The 17,922-nt window shown below is 31.6% G+C and overlaps 1 protein-coding gene and 1 non-coding gene across 9 annotated transcripts in view; both read left to right on the top strand.

Moving 5' to 3' along the window:
- Positions 1-17,922, top strand: part of CtBP (C-terminal binding protein) — a 191,699-nt gene that overhangs the window by 150,084 nt on the left and 23,693 nt on the right. For all 8 annotated transcript variants that reach the window (XM_067046136.1, XM_067046132.1, XM_067046130.1 and 5 more), the window contains exons 3-5: positions 10,910-11,038; positions 13,614-13,961; positions 16,968-17,067. In XM_067046136.1, the coding sequence (XP_066902237.1) occupies positions 10,910-11,038; positions 13,614-13,961; positions 16,968-17,067 (577 nt within the window). The remainder of the gene's footprint in view (positions 1-10,909; positions 11,039-13,613; positions 13,962-16,967; positions 17,068-17,922) is intronic.
- On the top strand, positions 13,291-13,371 carry LOC112210872 (small nucleolar RNA SNORD34). Its single transcript, XR_002945349.1, has one exon. It is a non-coding gene; the product is annotated as a small nucleolar RNA SNORD34 (small nucleolar RNA).

Here is a 17,922-nt window from a genome sequence, read left to right as displayed (position 1 = left end):
AAATCAAAGCAATTTGTCAGTACTATAAAATTAACAATTAGTGAATTTATTTTGACCAGTATCATTAACACTATTACTCCTATGAAGATGGACATCATAAACTACTTCATAGTACATTAAATTAGTTTTAATTTGAGTGCTAATAGACATCTGGACGTCTCATAAATCCTGAGAAATAGCATTCCTAAAATATATTAACCAAGTACTCATTTTTCGCTATATTCTTATATAAAGTGTATTTGTTTTTTTAACTGTATCTCTAGAACTATTGAACGTAAAAAACAAATTTACTCTACTTTAAATGATATTAGGTTTTCTCATTTTAAGGACATAAAGCTCAGGATGAAAAATTAAATTTTTTGATCGTATGAGACATACACCATTTTTTATTCTCTCTACTATACTTGGCAGACTCATAAATTTTGAATAGTAATCGTACATATTTTTCAAACCACTGGACTTTTCTTGGACTATAAAACTTTGTTAAATAACATACCTTAATTTTATTCTATTTATAATACTTTTAATCAAATTAAAAAAAAATCGATAATTAGTTACAATTATAACTACACTATACCGAAGTAGATAATGTAATTTTGTATTTTTTTTTTTAAACTTTTTTTTTGTTTAACTTTCTTCTAAACCATTAGCCGAAGGAATTCGTTAGGAAGAGAAGAAGGAATCCACTTAAAGCTTACAAGGTCTGGGTCGATAGCTTGGCCATTTTGGACCCTCTCCATCTTGAGTTTGTCTATTAGCGGCATTATATAATTATTTGTCATTATATACATATTTATCTAATCATATCAATTGTTCTAAATATACATAAAAAATGTTAAATTTATAGATCTTTACCTTCCTGTATGTTATAAAATATTTACGCTCATCTTAACAAGTCGAATCATGGAATAAGCTGAAGAAATAATCGGAGACTACTAATGTGGTTTTCGACGAAATCGTTCAACTATTGATCAAATGTTTTCATTACGGCAAATCTTGCAGAAAAAGTAGGAATACAACGGAGTAGTTCATCAGCTTTATATAGATTTCCAAAAGGCTTACAATTCTATTGACCGCCACCAGAAGCTGTATAATATTCTGATTGAACAGGGAATACTAAAGAAGTTGGTAAGTCTCTCACGGATCTGCATGGCCGAAAGGTTTAAATAGGTTCGAATCTGTTGACATTATTTTGAGAAATTCCAGGTCCGGTCGGGTTTAAAACAAGGAGATACTTTATCACCTATCTTATTTAATCTAGCATTAGAATACGTCATTAAAAGTGTGATGTTCAATACTTTTTTCATTTTTTTATTAATTCTTCGAAAAAGAATTTAACTCGTTTTAACTAAAACGAAAAAGGATGAATTAACGGGAGAATTTAGAAGATAGCACAATGTTGAATTAAGGGACCTACTCCCGGTAAATGTAATTCAAGTTACTTTATTGCTGTATATACGATAGGCGTGTAATTGTCAATTAACACTGAACCAACGGGTAATCGTCCGAGGGGTAGACCGAAACGTAGATGGGAGGATTGCGTTAAAACTTATTAAGTAGCATTGGGTTTGGAGGGTCATCACTGGTAGGATGTATGCTGAGAACGTTTAGTGGTATCGGCAACGAACCTTCGGGTTCGTTAAGCCTTTATTATTATTGTTATTTTAAATCTCCACTCCATAGCAAATATCCTAGTGCTACGAAAACCTAGTTTTATAACCGATGAATACGTCTATTATGAGTTTATTGTATTTTTCTTCAAAATTATTTAGATTAAATTACATGTCAGTTGTAACGTAATTATGCAGCCTTGATATAGAGTAGAATAAAATATTTCCTTGATTGTGATCCGCTTATTACTATTATGATTAAAATATACATTCAAGTTGAAGGTTTGGGAAAATATTGGAAGTGGAAAGCAGTACTTGGAGTTGTACTACAATAGAATAGAGAACTAATTGGCAAGCCCATTGGAAGGATCGGGCCTTTAGTTACAGGTTGCGGGAGTTAGTTACGCAACTGTTGGCAGCCCGACCTTACCAAGCCTGCTCTGGTGCTATCAAATATTTACCCGCTTTTGTTGCTCATTCATGCCGAGCTCTTGGCCTAGGTCGCAGCCTTCGTCTCTTTGGTATAATCAAAATAATATCTAAGAGATCTACTGTATTAGAAAATATAAAATCTCAGTCTAATTATTTGTATTTTTTTTAAAATTAGTAAACTGTTCCTATATCGCAATTCTTGAACAGTAGTGTTGAAATTGGAATATTAACATGAACCCCATCAAATAACCTTTGCCCTTTGTCTAAAACCTACCGACTGCCCTAAAGTTTCGTTGGAATCCTCACACAAGACTGAAGAGACAGGAAACTGCACGTCGATCCCGACTGTTACATCACTTACTTCACAAACGGTTTAAGCTTCCAATCCATTACATAGGACTGATATACATGACAATAATAAGTCCTATCTGGAAATCCGCAATGCTACTTACTTTATCACAAATAAGATTATACATAAAGACCTTAATGTTCAATATATAACCGATCTAGCCCGAACCAGATATCAATCCTTCCCATTATAAACTCCCTAACCACTCGAACCCACCAAACTTACTAGTATCTAATGGCGCCTTAAAAAAAGATGGTCTCGAGACCTTCTAATATAGAAATGTTAGAGTGCTACCAATGGGCAGTTTCTCTACGAGCCTGTAACAAACCTTTATGATCTTGCATCAAATTTACTGGATGTATTTTTATGTATATTTATTTATTTTATCCCAGATCGGCTTAGTGGGCCTTACATGGTTAATGTAAGAGGTACATTTTAATTTTTTTTTTTTTAAACAATTGATTATGGGCGGTATAGTCTCATACAAAAGACACCCCTACACAAATTAAGATAAAATAATTCTTAATAAAAATTAAGTTAATCATAAAAACAACGATATTTATGGATTAAAAAAATAATAATGGACTTCTAATGGAAAAAAGAGTTAATTTAAGAAAAAGACGAAAAGAAAAAAGAATTGAAATAAAATAAAATTTAAGAGTGATAATTACGAGTACTGATTAATATAGAATTCAAAACAGGATGTTCTGTAGCGGCCTGGGCTTTGGTCTTGGGGTTGTGGTTGGTTTTCCAATAGTTTGCCTATAGGTGAAACTAATAGCTAAAATTGCCAGGGATATGACCCTTATTTATGAATGAACCATTGATAAATAAATATCGTAATGAGGTGTAGATAGTTGACCGTAGATTAATGATTAGAGAAGTTTGTCGAGGGGTGCGGTCAGCAAAGCTGCAGGCCTACCTTCTACGCCATAACCCCTGATGAAGACCTGAAACTCAGGTCGAAACGTCGGCATAAAATAAATGAATATGGTTTTGTTTATTTATGTTGTTCTTTGCTGACCGCACCCCCCGACAAACTTCTCCAATCATAAATAAATATCGTTTCCATGACAATTTCATCCATAGCTAATTTTTGCCCAACTGTGACTGTCGGTAGTGGAACTTCATGGACCTTCTTTTGATGAAATTCTCTATTGTCTCCATTTGTTATTCCCGATGCAATTAATCGAAATCGAACTATCGATTGCTCTGTAGAAGCACCTTTGCTTCTAAACTATTGGACATCAGCCTCACCCCCGCCAGCTGCCCGAAGGCTGATCCGCCCGCAGGACAGCTGACGTGCAGTCCTCCATCTAACTGCAGCTGCTAGCTCCAGCTTTCCGAAATGTGGAAAAACCGACAAGCAGATGTGCCTAAATTACAATGGTAATACTGTGAGGGCAGCCTGCCTCCAGTGTTAGTGTCTGAGTCGTTATCCACTATAATGGGCAGCAATAATATCCGCGACCAGTGCCTCTAGCTAAGTTATAGCAGTACCGCGATGCTACGAAACGTCCAAAATATTTTTTATTTTATGATGTGAAGTAAATTAACACACCCTTGTTAAATTTGTTTTTTTAATTTATCAATTCTAACATTTCGGGGTCATCGCTCAGTCATCAGGTACTCTCTCTACAATACAATTTTTTGTTTAAATACTTTTTATTTATTGATAGATATTACAATCTGCCACAAAGTTGTGGACAATAGTGATGAACGATCACATTCCCACTAAGATAAAATAAAATAAGAATAAAAAAACAATAATGAAAAAAAAATCTCTCTTAAAATATGTACAAACAGAAGAATAAACAAAATGAACATAATCAAACTATGAGATGTAGATAGTTGACCGTAGATTAATGCTTGAAGAAGTTTGTCGGGGGGTGCGGTCAGCAAAGAACAACATAAATAAACAAAACAATATTTATTTATTTTATGCCAAATAATCAAACTATGTGTATGAAAAAAAAATATAATCTCTAGTCACATTTACACTCTTATATACAATATTTACACAATTGACGAGGGATGAGAATCCCAATATTTACACAGGGATGAGAATCCCTGAGCCCACTCTATCCCCCACGTGTGAGGGGTAGAGCAGAGCTCAAAAGATCCCAGCGCATCCCTCTCGCCGCATCACTGGTCTACAATACAAATTAACACATATCATGATGTGCATACAATACAATTATTCAACAACTAAATAAATTTTTATAGAATCAATGTTTAACATACTAAGAATAATTTTTGGAGAAGTTAGTCGGGGAGTGGGGTCAGCAAAGAACAACATTAATAAACAAAACCATATTTATTTATTTTATGCTGACGTTTCTACCTGAGTTTCAGGTCTTCATCAGGGCTATAGAACAAAATAAATAACAACATTTAGAGAAACATAAAATTGAAAAGGAATAGTATACAAACAAATTTGGAACTATATAAAATATTGAATTGAATCATAAATGATAAAAAATTGATAACTGATTATTAAATGATTCAATTCAATATTTTGTATAATTCCAAATTGGTTTGTATACTATACTTTTTTAATTTTATGTTTCTCTAAATGTTGTTGTTATATCTTTTGTTCTATAGCCATGATAAAGACCTGAAACTCAGGTCGAAACGTCGGCATAAAATTAATAAATATGGTTTTGTTTATTTATTTTGTTCTTTGCTGACCGCACCCCCCGACAAACTTCTCCAATCAGTAATCTACGGTCAACTATCTACACCTCATTATTAATTTGTATGTATTAGATGGGCGTTAATTTATTCTGAGATATGTATAGTCCCAGACTGACGGTTTCATATTTCTAATAGTTGTTGCCCTGGAGCCGTATATTTTTTTTATTATATAGTTCTAGCAGCTATCATCATATCCTGATAGTAACGACAGAAAATTTTTAACCAATGATGCTTCTTTTAAGATTGCAATGATGCTAACGCAGGGGTCCAGAATCTCGGAAGCGATGTGTCCGGCAGTGAGGGGGTGGTCGGCTATAGGCCACCTTACCACCCCCTTACTGGAGACTTGGAGTCTGAGCAATCTGTAAAGGAAGGGTGTAGCTTAATTAACAAGTAATATCCCTAATTAGCTAAGGGAGGAGCGGGGTCAATCCTGTATACGAGGGACAGCTGTTCGGTTAATTTGGTGCCTTTGGTCATGTGTATGTGGCTGGGGTGTATAATTGGATAGAAATTCTAAATCCCTTGTTCATTATTCTGCATTGTAGGTCAAAACGTTGGCAATTAATTATTAGTTTAAAAATAATTTTGCTTGAATAATAATAACATTTCAACAATAGAAGGTCTCGACGCCATCTTCTTTTCAGGCGTCTCGGAGGATAGTAATTAATAGAAGAGGAAGCAAAGTTATAATCAAGTGGATTCAGGTGGTTAGTGAGTTTATAATGGCCTATGATTAAGAATTGGTTCATTGTTTCAACCAGTCAGAAATAACCTTTTTATACTAAATTTGTTTTTTCATTATTTCAGAGTTCAAGGATGGTGAAGAATATTCTTCTCATATTATAAGTTACGTAAGGGGAAAAAAAATTTTCTTTTCTTTTCACTTTGTTCTCAACTCTCACTTTTCTCTGGGTCAAGGAATAACTTTCACGCAGTAGGTACTAAAAGTTACCTACATTCATGTGTTTTCAACAATGAAATTGATTGTAAAATTTATACAGGAATCGATACAAATTTCGATGTTGAAATCTATAGTAATGTCGATATTTGATTCAATATTGATATCTGTCTACTAGTCTACTCTGTGTTTTGATTAATTAATGGATTCTCTCAACCTTTGGAACTTAATATCAATAAAATCTCTAGTTTAATTTCGTTCATCTTAAAATTCTATCAATTGGGTGTAAATACATTATTTCAAATCTTGTCAATTAGTTTTATTTTCGGTTTAATATAACATAAATTTACTTTTATAGAGACATTATATGTATGGGTAATTGTATTAACAATTATCCTACGAAAATTAAATTTAAAGATTATATAAGACTGTTTCTATGAATTTATTTTCATATACCGCCCACTTTGCCGATATTTCGTCTCTTTTCAATTAGCCTTTCTTTATTAGGGGTATTCATGATGTTATGTTGAATGTAATATGTTTTACCTTGTTAAATGTTATTAGTATAGGATTGTGAGTAGCCCTATTTAAAGTCATGTTAAATCTTTAAGAGCTCATGGCGGATTTTTGGATCAACTTGTTTTATAACCTTTCCTTTCAAAACTTCATGTTATTGTTTACTTCTAAGTTTTCATAAAAGTAATTTATTTCAAAATGCCTAAAGTAAGTTAAAATTATGTATAAGTTTGGCTACTAACTGCTTTAATGATCTTCTTACTTGTGAGGAAGAGATTCAAGATGAGCTAATTGACAACTCTCATTACATTATTGTTATCCATTGCTATATTAGTTTTAAAAACATCCAAAACAATACTAACACAATCTGACCAAAACATGACGAGCTTAGTTGGTTTGTTGCGTGACTTCATTCTCCATTTAACAGACCTAGTAACAGAATTTTAACCATGTTATATGTTTTATCGTTTTAACATGGTAAAAGGAAATATTTCTCCATTTAACATGAGTTTTTCCATTTAACACGCTTTAACATGTTAAACTAAAGATCATGAGTACCCTTCTTATTTCCTACTTAATTAAAGAGTTGTGTCAAAATTAGCGTTAGTTGAAACTACTAGCTAAAATTGCCATGGATACGATGTTTATTTATCAATGGTTCATTCATGAATAAGGGTCGTATCCATGGCAATTTTAGCTATTAGTTTCAACTAATGCTAATTTTTGCCCATCTCTGTTTATTTGTACCCAGTTAGCTGATATTTCATTTCATTTCTTTTATCTTTATTTTGTTCCTTTCTATATTGAACATCTTGTAAATCGAAGATATTACTAGTCGAAACGAGGCAGACGTCTACCTTGTCTGCCTTTCTGGGTACTATCATGTGAATACAGTCCTTCGTTAGTTATCTTTCTGTGTTAAACTACTTTTTACTTCAATATTTGTTTGTATACCCTCTTCTCTTTTTTCTTTCATATCCAGTGGTAAGGTTATCCAAGAGTTAACCAACCCATTCTAACCAGAGAGGAAGGGTCGAGTTTTCATTCCGTGGAATCTCCACGAAATAAAAGTTAACCACTACCACTGCAGACATGGTGTTGCTAGGTGCAGACAAGGTGTCGCCTCATATTTCCCAGTTACAACGGCTTTAGCTTCCTTAGATCATAGTGCATTTTTAGCATTTTGGTTTTCGGAGAAATGTAAAACTTGTGAGTCCGGCTTTAGGTTCGGTTAGGCCATGTCCTCCTTATCTTGGGCACTCTTACTTATCCTGACGAAATCTCTGATATGTCTATTGCTGATGTTAAATTTCTTAAATATCCCCTCTTTACTGAGTACAAAGCGAGCTACTCGACTCATCACTAAACACGTATCCATCCCCCCTTAAGATTAGTCACAGGAACATGACTCAGCCCTCATTGGATTCAGCATGAACCGAAGACACAAAGATCGATAACCAATCGTTAGTTATCCCCCCCCATTTACAACAGAACTTTCCCCCCTCCGTGCGCCACCGAGTGAGGTCATCCCGTGAGGAGTTAAGTATTCAGGAAGCGTGTCTTGTTCCGTCCTACTTCTTCAGTCACTTCACTCCTATGGTTCTTGACTTCTGTATAACTGTCTTCGCATTATCACAGGGTTTTCTCTTCTGCAAAGTGCACATAGTATAAAGAGAGAAACTATTAACTGACTTAGTGATGCTTAATTATAAATTCCAGTTAACTGTTGTTGTAAATTACCTGTTGTCGTCCCATATATCAAATAATTTTTTTCCTACTACATAAAATGAAGCTTTTTACGCCAGAAATTTAATTCACATGAAAAAAAAAAATAGATAATTTTGATGTCATTTATTCTAAACCACGAATCTTCTATTATTATACTACGATTATCCTTTGGAATATAATATCAAGAAAGACTATTCAATACACACAATTAGTAAAGCTGAATACTTTATAATGACTATTTTTAAGTAGCAGTTATAATAAGTTACATTTATGATTCAGCTATCCACAAACTGATATTGAACCTGAAATGTAACCACTGAGACCTCACAGCTGGGCCGTGCAAGAACGAACTTTTAGTGGGAACCCGCGGGTCTGAATAATTTGAGACCTGAGAATTGAAAACTTGTTGAGCCATTCGTTTAAAAAAAAAAAAAAGTTGTACATTCAGAGGCGGACAGACTAACACATTAAATATTTTGTATGTAATTATTCTTAACTTTCTTTGAATATCACTGTGTAATTTTAGCAATAAAATTAATGATTTAGTTACGTCTTAAGTTCAAAGTATTATTAATCCTATGTATAAAAAAATATATATTCTGGATTTTCTTATTAGAAAGTCTCGTTATTCAATTTCAATAAATTTTTGAGGTTAAAAATTTCCAAAAATTGAATATATTTTATTCTATAATTTCTTTTTTTATGTACAACGTCTTCCGGACTATTGTCTCACATTCATGTACCTTAATAAACCTCATTTTTGTCAAACTCTTAATTTCACTAAGGAAATCATGTCATCTACTAAAAAAACATGGATGGAAAAAATTGTTTTACTCCTACCATGTTTTTTTTTAGTAAATGAGTTTTCATTTTATTACATAGTTTCATTTCATTGAGTTATAATTAGTTAATTGGGGATTGCTCTGCCAGTTAGGGAGACGGAGAATTTTTTGATCATGAGAGCTATCTGAACATTTATATTTCTAATCTGTTGAAAACTTGATAAATGTTGTTAATATTTCCAATCTATTAAAAAGTTATTAATATTTCCGATCTATTGAAAACTTGATGAAATTGTTTACTATTTCTGATCTATTGAAAACTTGATAAAAGTTGTTAATATTTCTGATCTATTGAAAACTTGGTAAAAGTTATTAATTCTAAACACTGACTAATTTTTTTGCTAATAATCACTTAAAACCAATCTAAAATTTCACTATATCTTTTACACCTATTCATTGGATTATTTTATGAAACATATATGCTCAATAAATTGTTTTTAACAAAGTCGTAGAGAATCAGTTGTTGGTTGGTGAGGCCATGTCGCTATATGTTATCTGCTGATTGTCACATTCCTGGGCAAAAAAGCTGTATTTCGACTCAAAGGATTATCAAGAATGCTATAGTCCAGGAGCTATAGAAAGACCATGACTGATCTGGCGTCCTGTTGCTCTATTCTCCTGTCATGTCCAATCTACTGTACTGCAGAAATGTCCCAATCCTGGCCGCTTTTATTACCAATATGTGGACTTTGTCTCTTTAATATTTAACTTCACTTATAAATAATATCTACTATATTTAAGGAAAAGAATAATATGAAAGAAAATTGTAAAATGATATTATAAAATCTATTGTCAACTTCTTTAAAAAAATATTTGATTTTTGTGTCCTTCGACGTTGGCATGTTGTTTTATTTATTAATTAATAATTATTATTTTGCTGATTAATAAGCCATAATAATACTTAATCACATTTTTTTTTTATGTCTACCGAAAATTAAATAGTACGTTTATGTTGCTCATATTTCTTAACATATTTATGATCAATTCAGTATATTATTAAAAATTATTAATTTTTAAGTAGTATTTCGATTGTCTATATGTGTTTTTTAATTGTTGTATGGATGTATATTTAAAAAAAAACTCATTAAAAAGAAAAAAAATATTTATTTTTTCCATTGACATTTTTATTGAAGGAATATTTTAACATTTGTTTCATTCATAATATAAGGAGGGGGTAGCTCAGTGAGTAAGGCACCATATTTCTTGTTTCCTTGTCTCGAGTTTGAGTCTGGCTGTTGCAGATAATATTTATTCTGTGTATATCAGCCAGGAATTGTTCTTGGGGTTGGAAGATCCTTCTGGGACACATTCATCCTCTATTAGATAGGTTCTATTTAATTAACATATAAGTAGTTTGTTAAAATTAAGGTGGTTACTTGCCCTCCAATTGAAATTAGAGGAAAAACATATCAGTTAAGCGTGATTCTGACCAAATCACCTTCTAGCACTGCCATTAGTCTAAAAATAATACTTTCTTACAGCGTATTGAACCCTTCCTGGGTCGTAGCGGTACAGGGTTGTTTTTTTATTCAAGAACAATATTCTAAATACTCATCCTACATAGTATCTTCTTTAATTATCCTAATTTTTAAATGATGTTAGTTTGCTAGAATTAAAAATTGATTTTCTAATCTAAAATATATAAAAACTTCAAAACCCAGTTTTTCTCAGATTCATATGTTTGTAGCATCTTTATTTACCTTTATCACCTTTATTCACTCATGCCTTCGATTATAATTGTGCTTATGTATACTTATAAATAATATTTAATTAGACTATTATACATTGTTGTTATTGAGGACAGTTTCAATAATTTGAAATAATTTTGTTTCAGGTTTTAAACGAAGCCGTAGGTGCTCTGATGTGGCACACAATAGTTTTAACGAAAGAAGACCTTGAAAAATTTAAAACGCTTAGGATCATAGTGCGGATAGGTAGTGGTGTAGATAACATTGATGTTAAAGTAAGTTATTATTATAATTTTTTATTATTTTATTTATTAGTGTAATATATTGTTTTGTTTTTTTTATGATGAGGAGCATTTATGATGATTAAAATTTTAACCTTACCTACATTAGTTGACTAAGAAATGAAAAACTAAATGTTCTGAAATGCTCTGACAAGTTATCACGATTAACTCCCCCAGCCTCTGGTTATTATTGTCTAAGATAAGGTTACCAATAGTCTACATTTTATGATAAAAGTTATTGAGACTTATTTAAATAAGTTCTATCAAAAATAAAATAAATATATTTTTTGTAATCTAGTCCATTTATGTATGTTTAACAGATATTTTTGTGTATTAATAACGGAAGTCTGTTCGTTCCGGTCTTTATTTAATATAATTATTTCTATAAAATAGGCAATCCACTTTGTTGCTCATGACTCAGATTGTCCATTATATGATGGCAATTTTATCTGTGGGTTGGATCCTTAACAACCAATGTTCAAATTCTTGATTTTTAGAAAAACAAGCTGAAGCTATTGAAACCGAGGATGGACATATGTTGTGGTATAAAAATAAAATATTAACAGGATTCTTAGAACGTTGTTTGTTTTTTTATGGCAGTGTACGATTAAAAAAAAAGTTTTATTTTCCATTGTTTTATCTAATCGTGGAATTTATTTCTGTTTGGTAGGCATTATATATGTGCTATTGTCCAGCCTCAAAATGATCCGTTGTTAGGTTTCACCTAGATTAAAGTAGATTTGGTATAATAATTTATATTTGTGATGCGTATGAGAACATTCATGATGAATACGAATTTTACCTTACCTACATTATTTGATTTTGTAATGAAAAAAATCAGTTCTGAAATGTCTCACATGCTACAGCAATGAAATTATTTTATCATTATCTGTCAAATATATATTAGAAGGCGTTTCAAATAATATGTGTTGATAAGTTAGTTGATAGTTGAAATATTTAAATAAAAAAATTAACATTAAATGAAATAGATGACTAATTATAAGGTTAATTTGAGTACTTTACATTAGACTCACCCTAACTATTGCGCAACTTTTTAATAATTAATGCGGAGCTGTAAATTAAAATTTGAAGGGAAGCTGATAAGGGGGGGGGGAGGGAGAGGGTTGGTCAGTGAAGTGAAGAACACAAAACTGATACGGACTAAACAGAAGCACAGAATCACAAGAAAATTAAGACGATAACAGATAATTGAGGTATTCATGATGTTGTGTTAAATGTTATAAGTATAGGATTGTGAGTAGCCCTATTTAAAGTCATGTTAAATGTTAATTGCATAAGAGCTCCTAGTGGATTTTTTTAGGAACTTTTCCTTCCTAAACTTCATGTTGTTGTATACTTATAATTTTTGATTAAGTAATTTATTACAACATGCCTAAAGTAAGTAAAAAGTAGAAGTTGTGTGAAAGTTTGGCTACTGAGTGCCTTGTTGATCTTCTGACTTGTGAGGAAGAGAATCGAGATGAGCTAATTGGCAACTGTCATTACATTATTATTATTGTCAGCCATTGCTTTATTAGTTTCAAAAACATCCAAAACAATACCAACACAAACTACGAACAGGTAACCTAACACGACAACAATCAAAACTGTGATGAGCTCAGCTGGTTTTTTGCGTGACGTCATTCTTCATTTAACAGACCTAGTAACAGACTCTCAACCCTGTCATATCGTTTTAACATTGTAAAAGAAGGAAATATTTCTCCTTTTAACATGCTTTAACATGTTAAACTAAAGATCATGAATACCCCTAATATAGGTACATATAATGTAATATAGGTAATCTTGTAATGCTATCTTCTCATTTTTCGTATTATTCTGTACTTCCATCTAATCAGTATTGTTGTTACCTTGTTTTTGTTCTTAGCCCTGATAAAGGTCTGAAGTTCTGGCCAAACGTTGGCACTAATGAAAGTTGATATTCTAAAAGTTACTGAACCAATATGTGAAGATTACTTTATTTTTTTTTTTGTTATTAAAAAAAAACAATATTAGATGTGATTTTGAAGACTCAGAGTATAAAAAAAGAAATTTCTGTTTTTTGAGATAATGGTAGTTATTTCTGGTCCGAATTTTTTTTTTAACCACACTGTTGTACACTAAAAAAGCATATTTTTTATAAACCTTCTTTATTTTGTTGAAATATTTTAATTTCAGTTTTAAGATTGTGAATTTTAAATTTCATCAATGTATTTTATAAATTACGATTTTAGAATCAACTATTACTAGAGCATTAATGATGATTAGCCAATTTTACCTTACCTACATTATTTGATTTATATATGAAAAAAAAAATTTCTGAAATGCTCGTTTGTTTTTATTAATTAGAGATGAATGTATTTTTTTGACTGTCTCTTATCCTCAATTATTTGAATAATTTCTGTCTTTTCCATGGTTAACATTAAGAGTTTTTTTAACTGGCCTCATTATATTGTTTGTTGAATAAAGATTTTTAAATTTTATTTTGGATTTCATTCATGAGTTTAAAAACAAATAAATATACTATTTACTATTAAATAATTGATGTATTAATTTTTTTTTTTTTTTGTAGGCCGCAGGCGAACTAGGTATAGCCGTTTGCAATGTACCTGGCTATGGCGTGGAGGAAGTTGCAGATACTACTCTCTGCCTTGTTTTGAACCTATACAGACGGACATATTGGCTGGCCAATATGGTCCGGGAAGGGAAGAAGTTTACTGGTCCTGAACAAGTGCGGGAGGCTGCTCAGGGCTGTGCTAGAATCAGGGGGGACACTCTTGGTATCGTAGGACTTGGTAGAATTGGTTCTGCCGTAGCTCTACGGGCAAAAGCGTTCGGCTTCAATGTAATCTTTTATGACCCCTACCTTCCTGACGGAATAGAAAAGTCTTTGGGCCTCACCCGCGTCTACACCTTACAGGTAAGGGAAGCTTATAGATAATAGATTATATTATTTACAATAACACCATAAAAATTTCATTGACAAAAAAGTGTCCGATATAAATTTGGATTAAAATATTATGATGCTCTGGAGAAGAATTAAAAGAGGTTAGAAAATCAACTATACTGTAAAAAGATAGACTGTAAGCTACTGTTATGTCTCTGAGAAAATGTTGGATTATAATTAATTATGTCAGATTATATCACACTACAAGTTGCTATTATGTCCCTGAGAAAATGTCAGATTGTTGAGGTTTCTTCGATTATTGGAGGTTAAATAGAAATTAAAAATATTCAATATGTGTATATCTGTTACCTGAACTAAGAGCCTCAATTGAGACTTTCCTATTGCCATGATAAATAATTAATGTGCTGGGGTTAATATTTGTCGGTTGGAAATGTTGATTAATAATCAAAAAATAAACTTAATGTAAAATAAAGTAAACAAAATAAATTAAAGGAAAGGTAAAACAACATAAGGGCCGCCCGTAGCTCAGTGGTTAAGACACAGTCTTATCAATTTGTTGTCTATGGCGGTGCCGGTTCGAATCCGGCCTGGGGTGTCGACTTTTTTCATTGAGTGGCGATCCCACAAAATGAAGAACTTTGACCCCCAACCATGGTTAGGCAGTATAGGACTCCAATGGGAGTCTTGGCCGAAAAAAAACAACATAAGTAAATCAAGGAACCTTTTTTAAAGATATATTGTAAAAAAAAAAGAGGTTTTAAAAAAAGATTAATACTTTGCTTAATAAATGAAAACAAAAAAAATTACACTGCATTTAAACTAAAAAACTAAAATATATATGTATGAGATGTGTGCTAAGAGCATAAAATAATATATATGTGTATACAAATGTCTATTTCTGACTTCTGTCCAGCTGAGAATGCAGAGATAAGTTGTGATAACTTCTTCAATTAAAAAATAGGGGCCCCTGATGCCGATAAGGCAAAAGTGGACTGAGGCTTGGCCAAATGCATACAACAGACTTAAGTTGTGATGTGTCCATAACGCTGCTAACAACACAACTATGAGCAAATGCCTAGGAAATCGTAGCAACAATGCTCCTTGTTTTGTATATTACGAGCATTCACAATGGCTGACTTGATCGCTTTTCGTAAACATCATCACTTACACAGGACTCTCGTATATATGATTTATAAATTAACTTTACTAACCAAATTAGAGACAAACAAAAAAAAAAAGTACAATTTTTTAATGTTGCTTCAACAATATCTGTACCTTTGTAATAGCGGAGCCAATGTCCATTTTATCCGTTTTAAGAAAAAATTATTTCAGTTCACAACGGCCATCTTAAATTTTATTGTAGATTTGACATTAACCCTTTAAGAAAGTCTCCAACTTAAAATCTCATAACATTAGGACATTTTCCTTAATTTCATTTATTGCTCCCACATTTTCGTATTAACAAATAGCGTAAAGATAAAATTGATATTTTTGGACATTGGCCATCATTTTAACAAGCTTTCTTTTAACAATACATTTATTACAATAAGGGGAGAAGTCGGTTGGCGGGGGATAGGGAGGTTGGTGCGGTCAGTTGAAAAAAACAAAAATAAACACAAGAATATTTATTTGTGCCGATGTTTCGACCTGATTTTCAGGTCTTCATCCGGGCTATAAAAACAAAAAAAGATAACCATCGTTCAGAGAAAAAAAAAAAAAAATAAATATATGATAGACTTACAAATTTAGAAATATATATAACAATGAAATGAAATTATAAACTAGTTGATTAATAACTATGGAATAAGACAATAGTAGATTGATAACGTTATTGTTTATGTACTTATAAAATGTGAGTAATATATAAATGATACAGTGGTTAAGAAAGATATATTGATGAGTAAAACTAAAAACCTATTTAGTTATACAGATGAGTACAAAATTTAGTTAAATTAGGAATGGAGTGTATGTAAAAATAATATTTAAAAAAATAAAGAACAAGGGAGAAGATAAAATATATGGAGAATAGGAAATGAAGAAAGTAAGAAATATATGATACGAGAGAAAGAACTCAGTTATAGGGAGAAATTATGGCTAAACTAGTTTAAATAGCAGGAAATGTCACTAGAGTGAAGCTCAAGAAAAAACGTTAGATAAACAGAAATCCAACAGTCAAAAGATCGTGGAGATCAAATAGCTAATAAGAGAGTAAAAAACAATGTTTAGGTATATTTTGCATTTTTTACATAAGGATTCTCACTTTCAAAACTCTCACTGTTTTTGCTGGTCAAATCATTCACTAGCACCTTTATTTATTTTTTTTTTTTTTCAAGATATTTGTTATGAGGAGAAGATGGTTGGGGGTTTCTTCATTAAAGATGCACAAATAAAGAAAACTTATTTATGTATCTTTGTGGACTACACCCCTGACCATTGCCTCATATCAATCTACGGCCAACTGTAAACACCTCATTAAGATACTTTTTACTTTCATAGAATTTGACCAGATTTTTCATCTTTGTAATAAGAAAATTTCTCTTTTATCTAACACAGTTAATGTTTTATGTTATTTTTTTCTACTTTCGTGAGGTTCAGACATAACTGAAACACTATGAAAATTTATGGAATGATAAAAAAAAAAGTTTTTTTATTGTGGAGAGTAATTATTTATTAAAGATTATTCAAGGCAGTAGGAATATTTTCTGGCTCCCTTAGCCACATGGGTTCGTCATGCAACAATATAAACTTTACTGCCAAACATTGTGACTCTAATGATTCTTGGACTCATTCATAGACTCTGCTGTAATATTTATATTTTCGGTTCTTGTAAGTCAGCATTTTAGTCTTCATATTGTGTGTTGGTTCGATTCCTACCTACAGCGGTTATATGATAATTATTTCATGGTGGTCTCGAGAAGTTTTCAAAATTCAAACAGGATCAAAATAAGCTCTACATTATATTAAATTAGTATATTTTAGTTATTGATATTAACTAATTCAATATATTTTTGTTTTCAGGACCTCCTCTTCCAGTCTGATTGTGTTTCGCTTCATTGCACGCTCAATGAACACAACCACCATCTCATTAACGACTTCACCATCAAACAAATGAGGCCTGGTAATAATAAAAACTATATTGGTGAAAAAATTAATTATTTACTTTAATAAAATATATCACAAAGAAATATTGATAATAGATCAACAGTGTATATATTCTATTAACTTTATTTAGTAGTAAGTCTGGATCCTATTAAATGAATTATTTAACCTGGATTCATATTAACACATTATGGTGTTGGTCTAGTTACAGTACTTCCTTACAAAGGACTGTACCCTAGAACCTTCAGGTGTTGAGTAGTACAGATTCAATTTTTTTTTTAGTGTAATCAATTGTAGAAAGATGGTTAGGAGTTGAATAAATCATCTGTTTATTTCATGTGGTTATTATGCTCTGTCGCCTAAGTTTACGTAACAAATTCTCATCGTTTTTACATGATGACCCAGTGATGATAAAAAAAGCTACCGCTAACTTCCTGAATATTATCATCGATATTCTTTCGATGCTAGTTCATGTTGATATTGAGGCATTTGTCTGAGGGTCTTCATTATTTTGAATAAATTAACTTAATAAAAAAAAATTTTTTTGTGTTCTAATTATTATTTGTTTTTTTTTCCTCGTTAAAGAAGGTAAAGAGATTTTGTATTCATACAGGGAAATAAAAAAAATTAGTTTTAAATCATTTTTTACATTTGAGCCATCAAGGAACGTGATTCCTTGTCTTCTTTTCTGTTTCTCTGTCTGTAGTCAATTTATGTTCATGTATTAAATCTATAATTGCTAATCCGATTTGACAAAATTATTAGAGATTCTGATTGGAGAAGTTTGTCGGGGGGGGGGGGTGTGGTCAGCAAAGAACAACATAAATAAACAAAACCATATTTATTTATTTTATGCCGACGTTTTGACCTGAGT

This window comes from Halyomorpha halys, unplaced genomic scaffold (assembly GCF_000696795.3).
Source record: "Halyomorpha halys isolate HHAL.00 unplaced genomic scaffold, Hhal_1.1 Scaffold768.1, whole genome shotgun sequence".
In the NCBI taxonomy this organism is placed as follows: Eukaryota; Metazoa; Arthropoda; class Insecta; order Hemiptera; family Pentatomidae; genus Halyomorpha; species Halyomorpha halys.
Note: the sequence above shows the minus strand (reverse complement) of the source record. Positions and strands in the feature narration are given on the sequence as shown.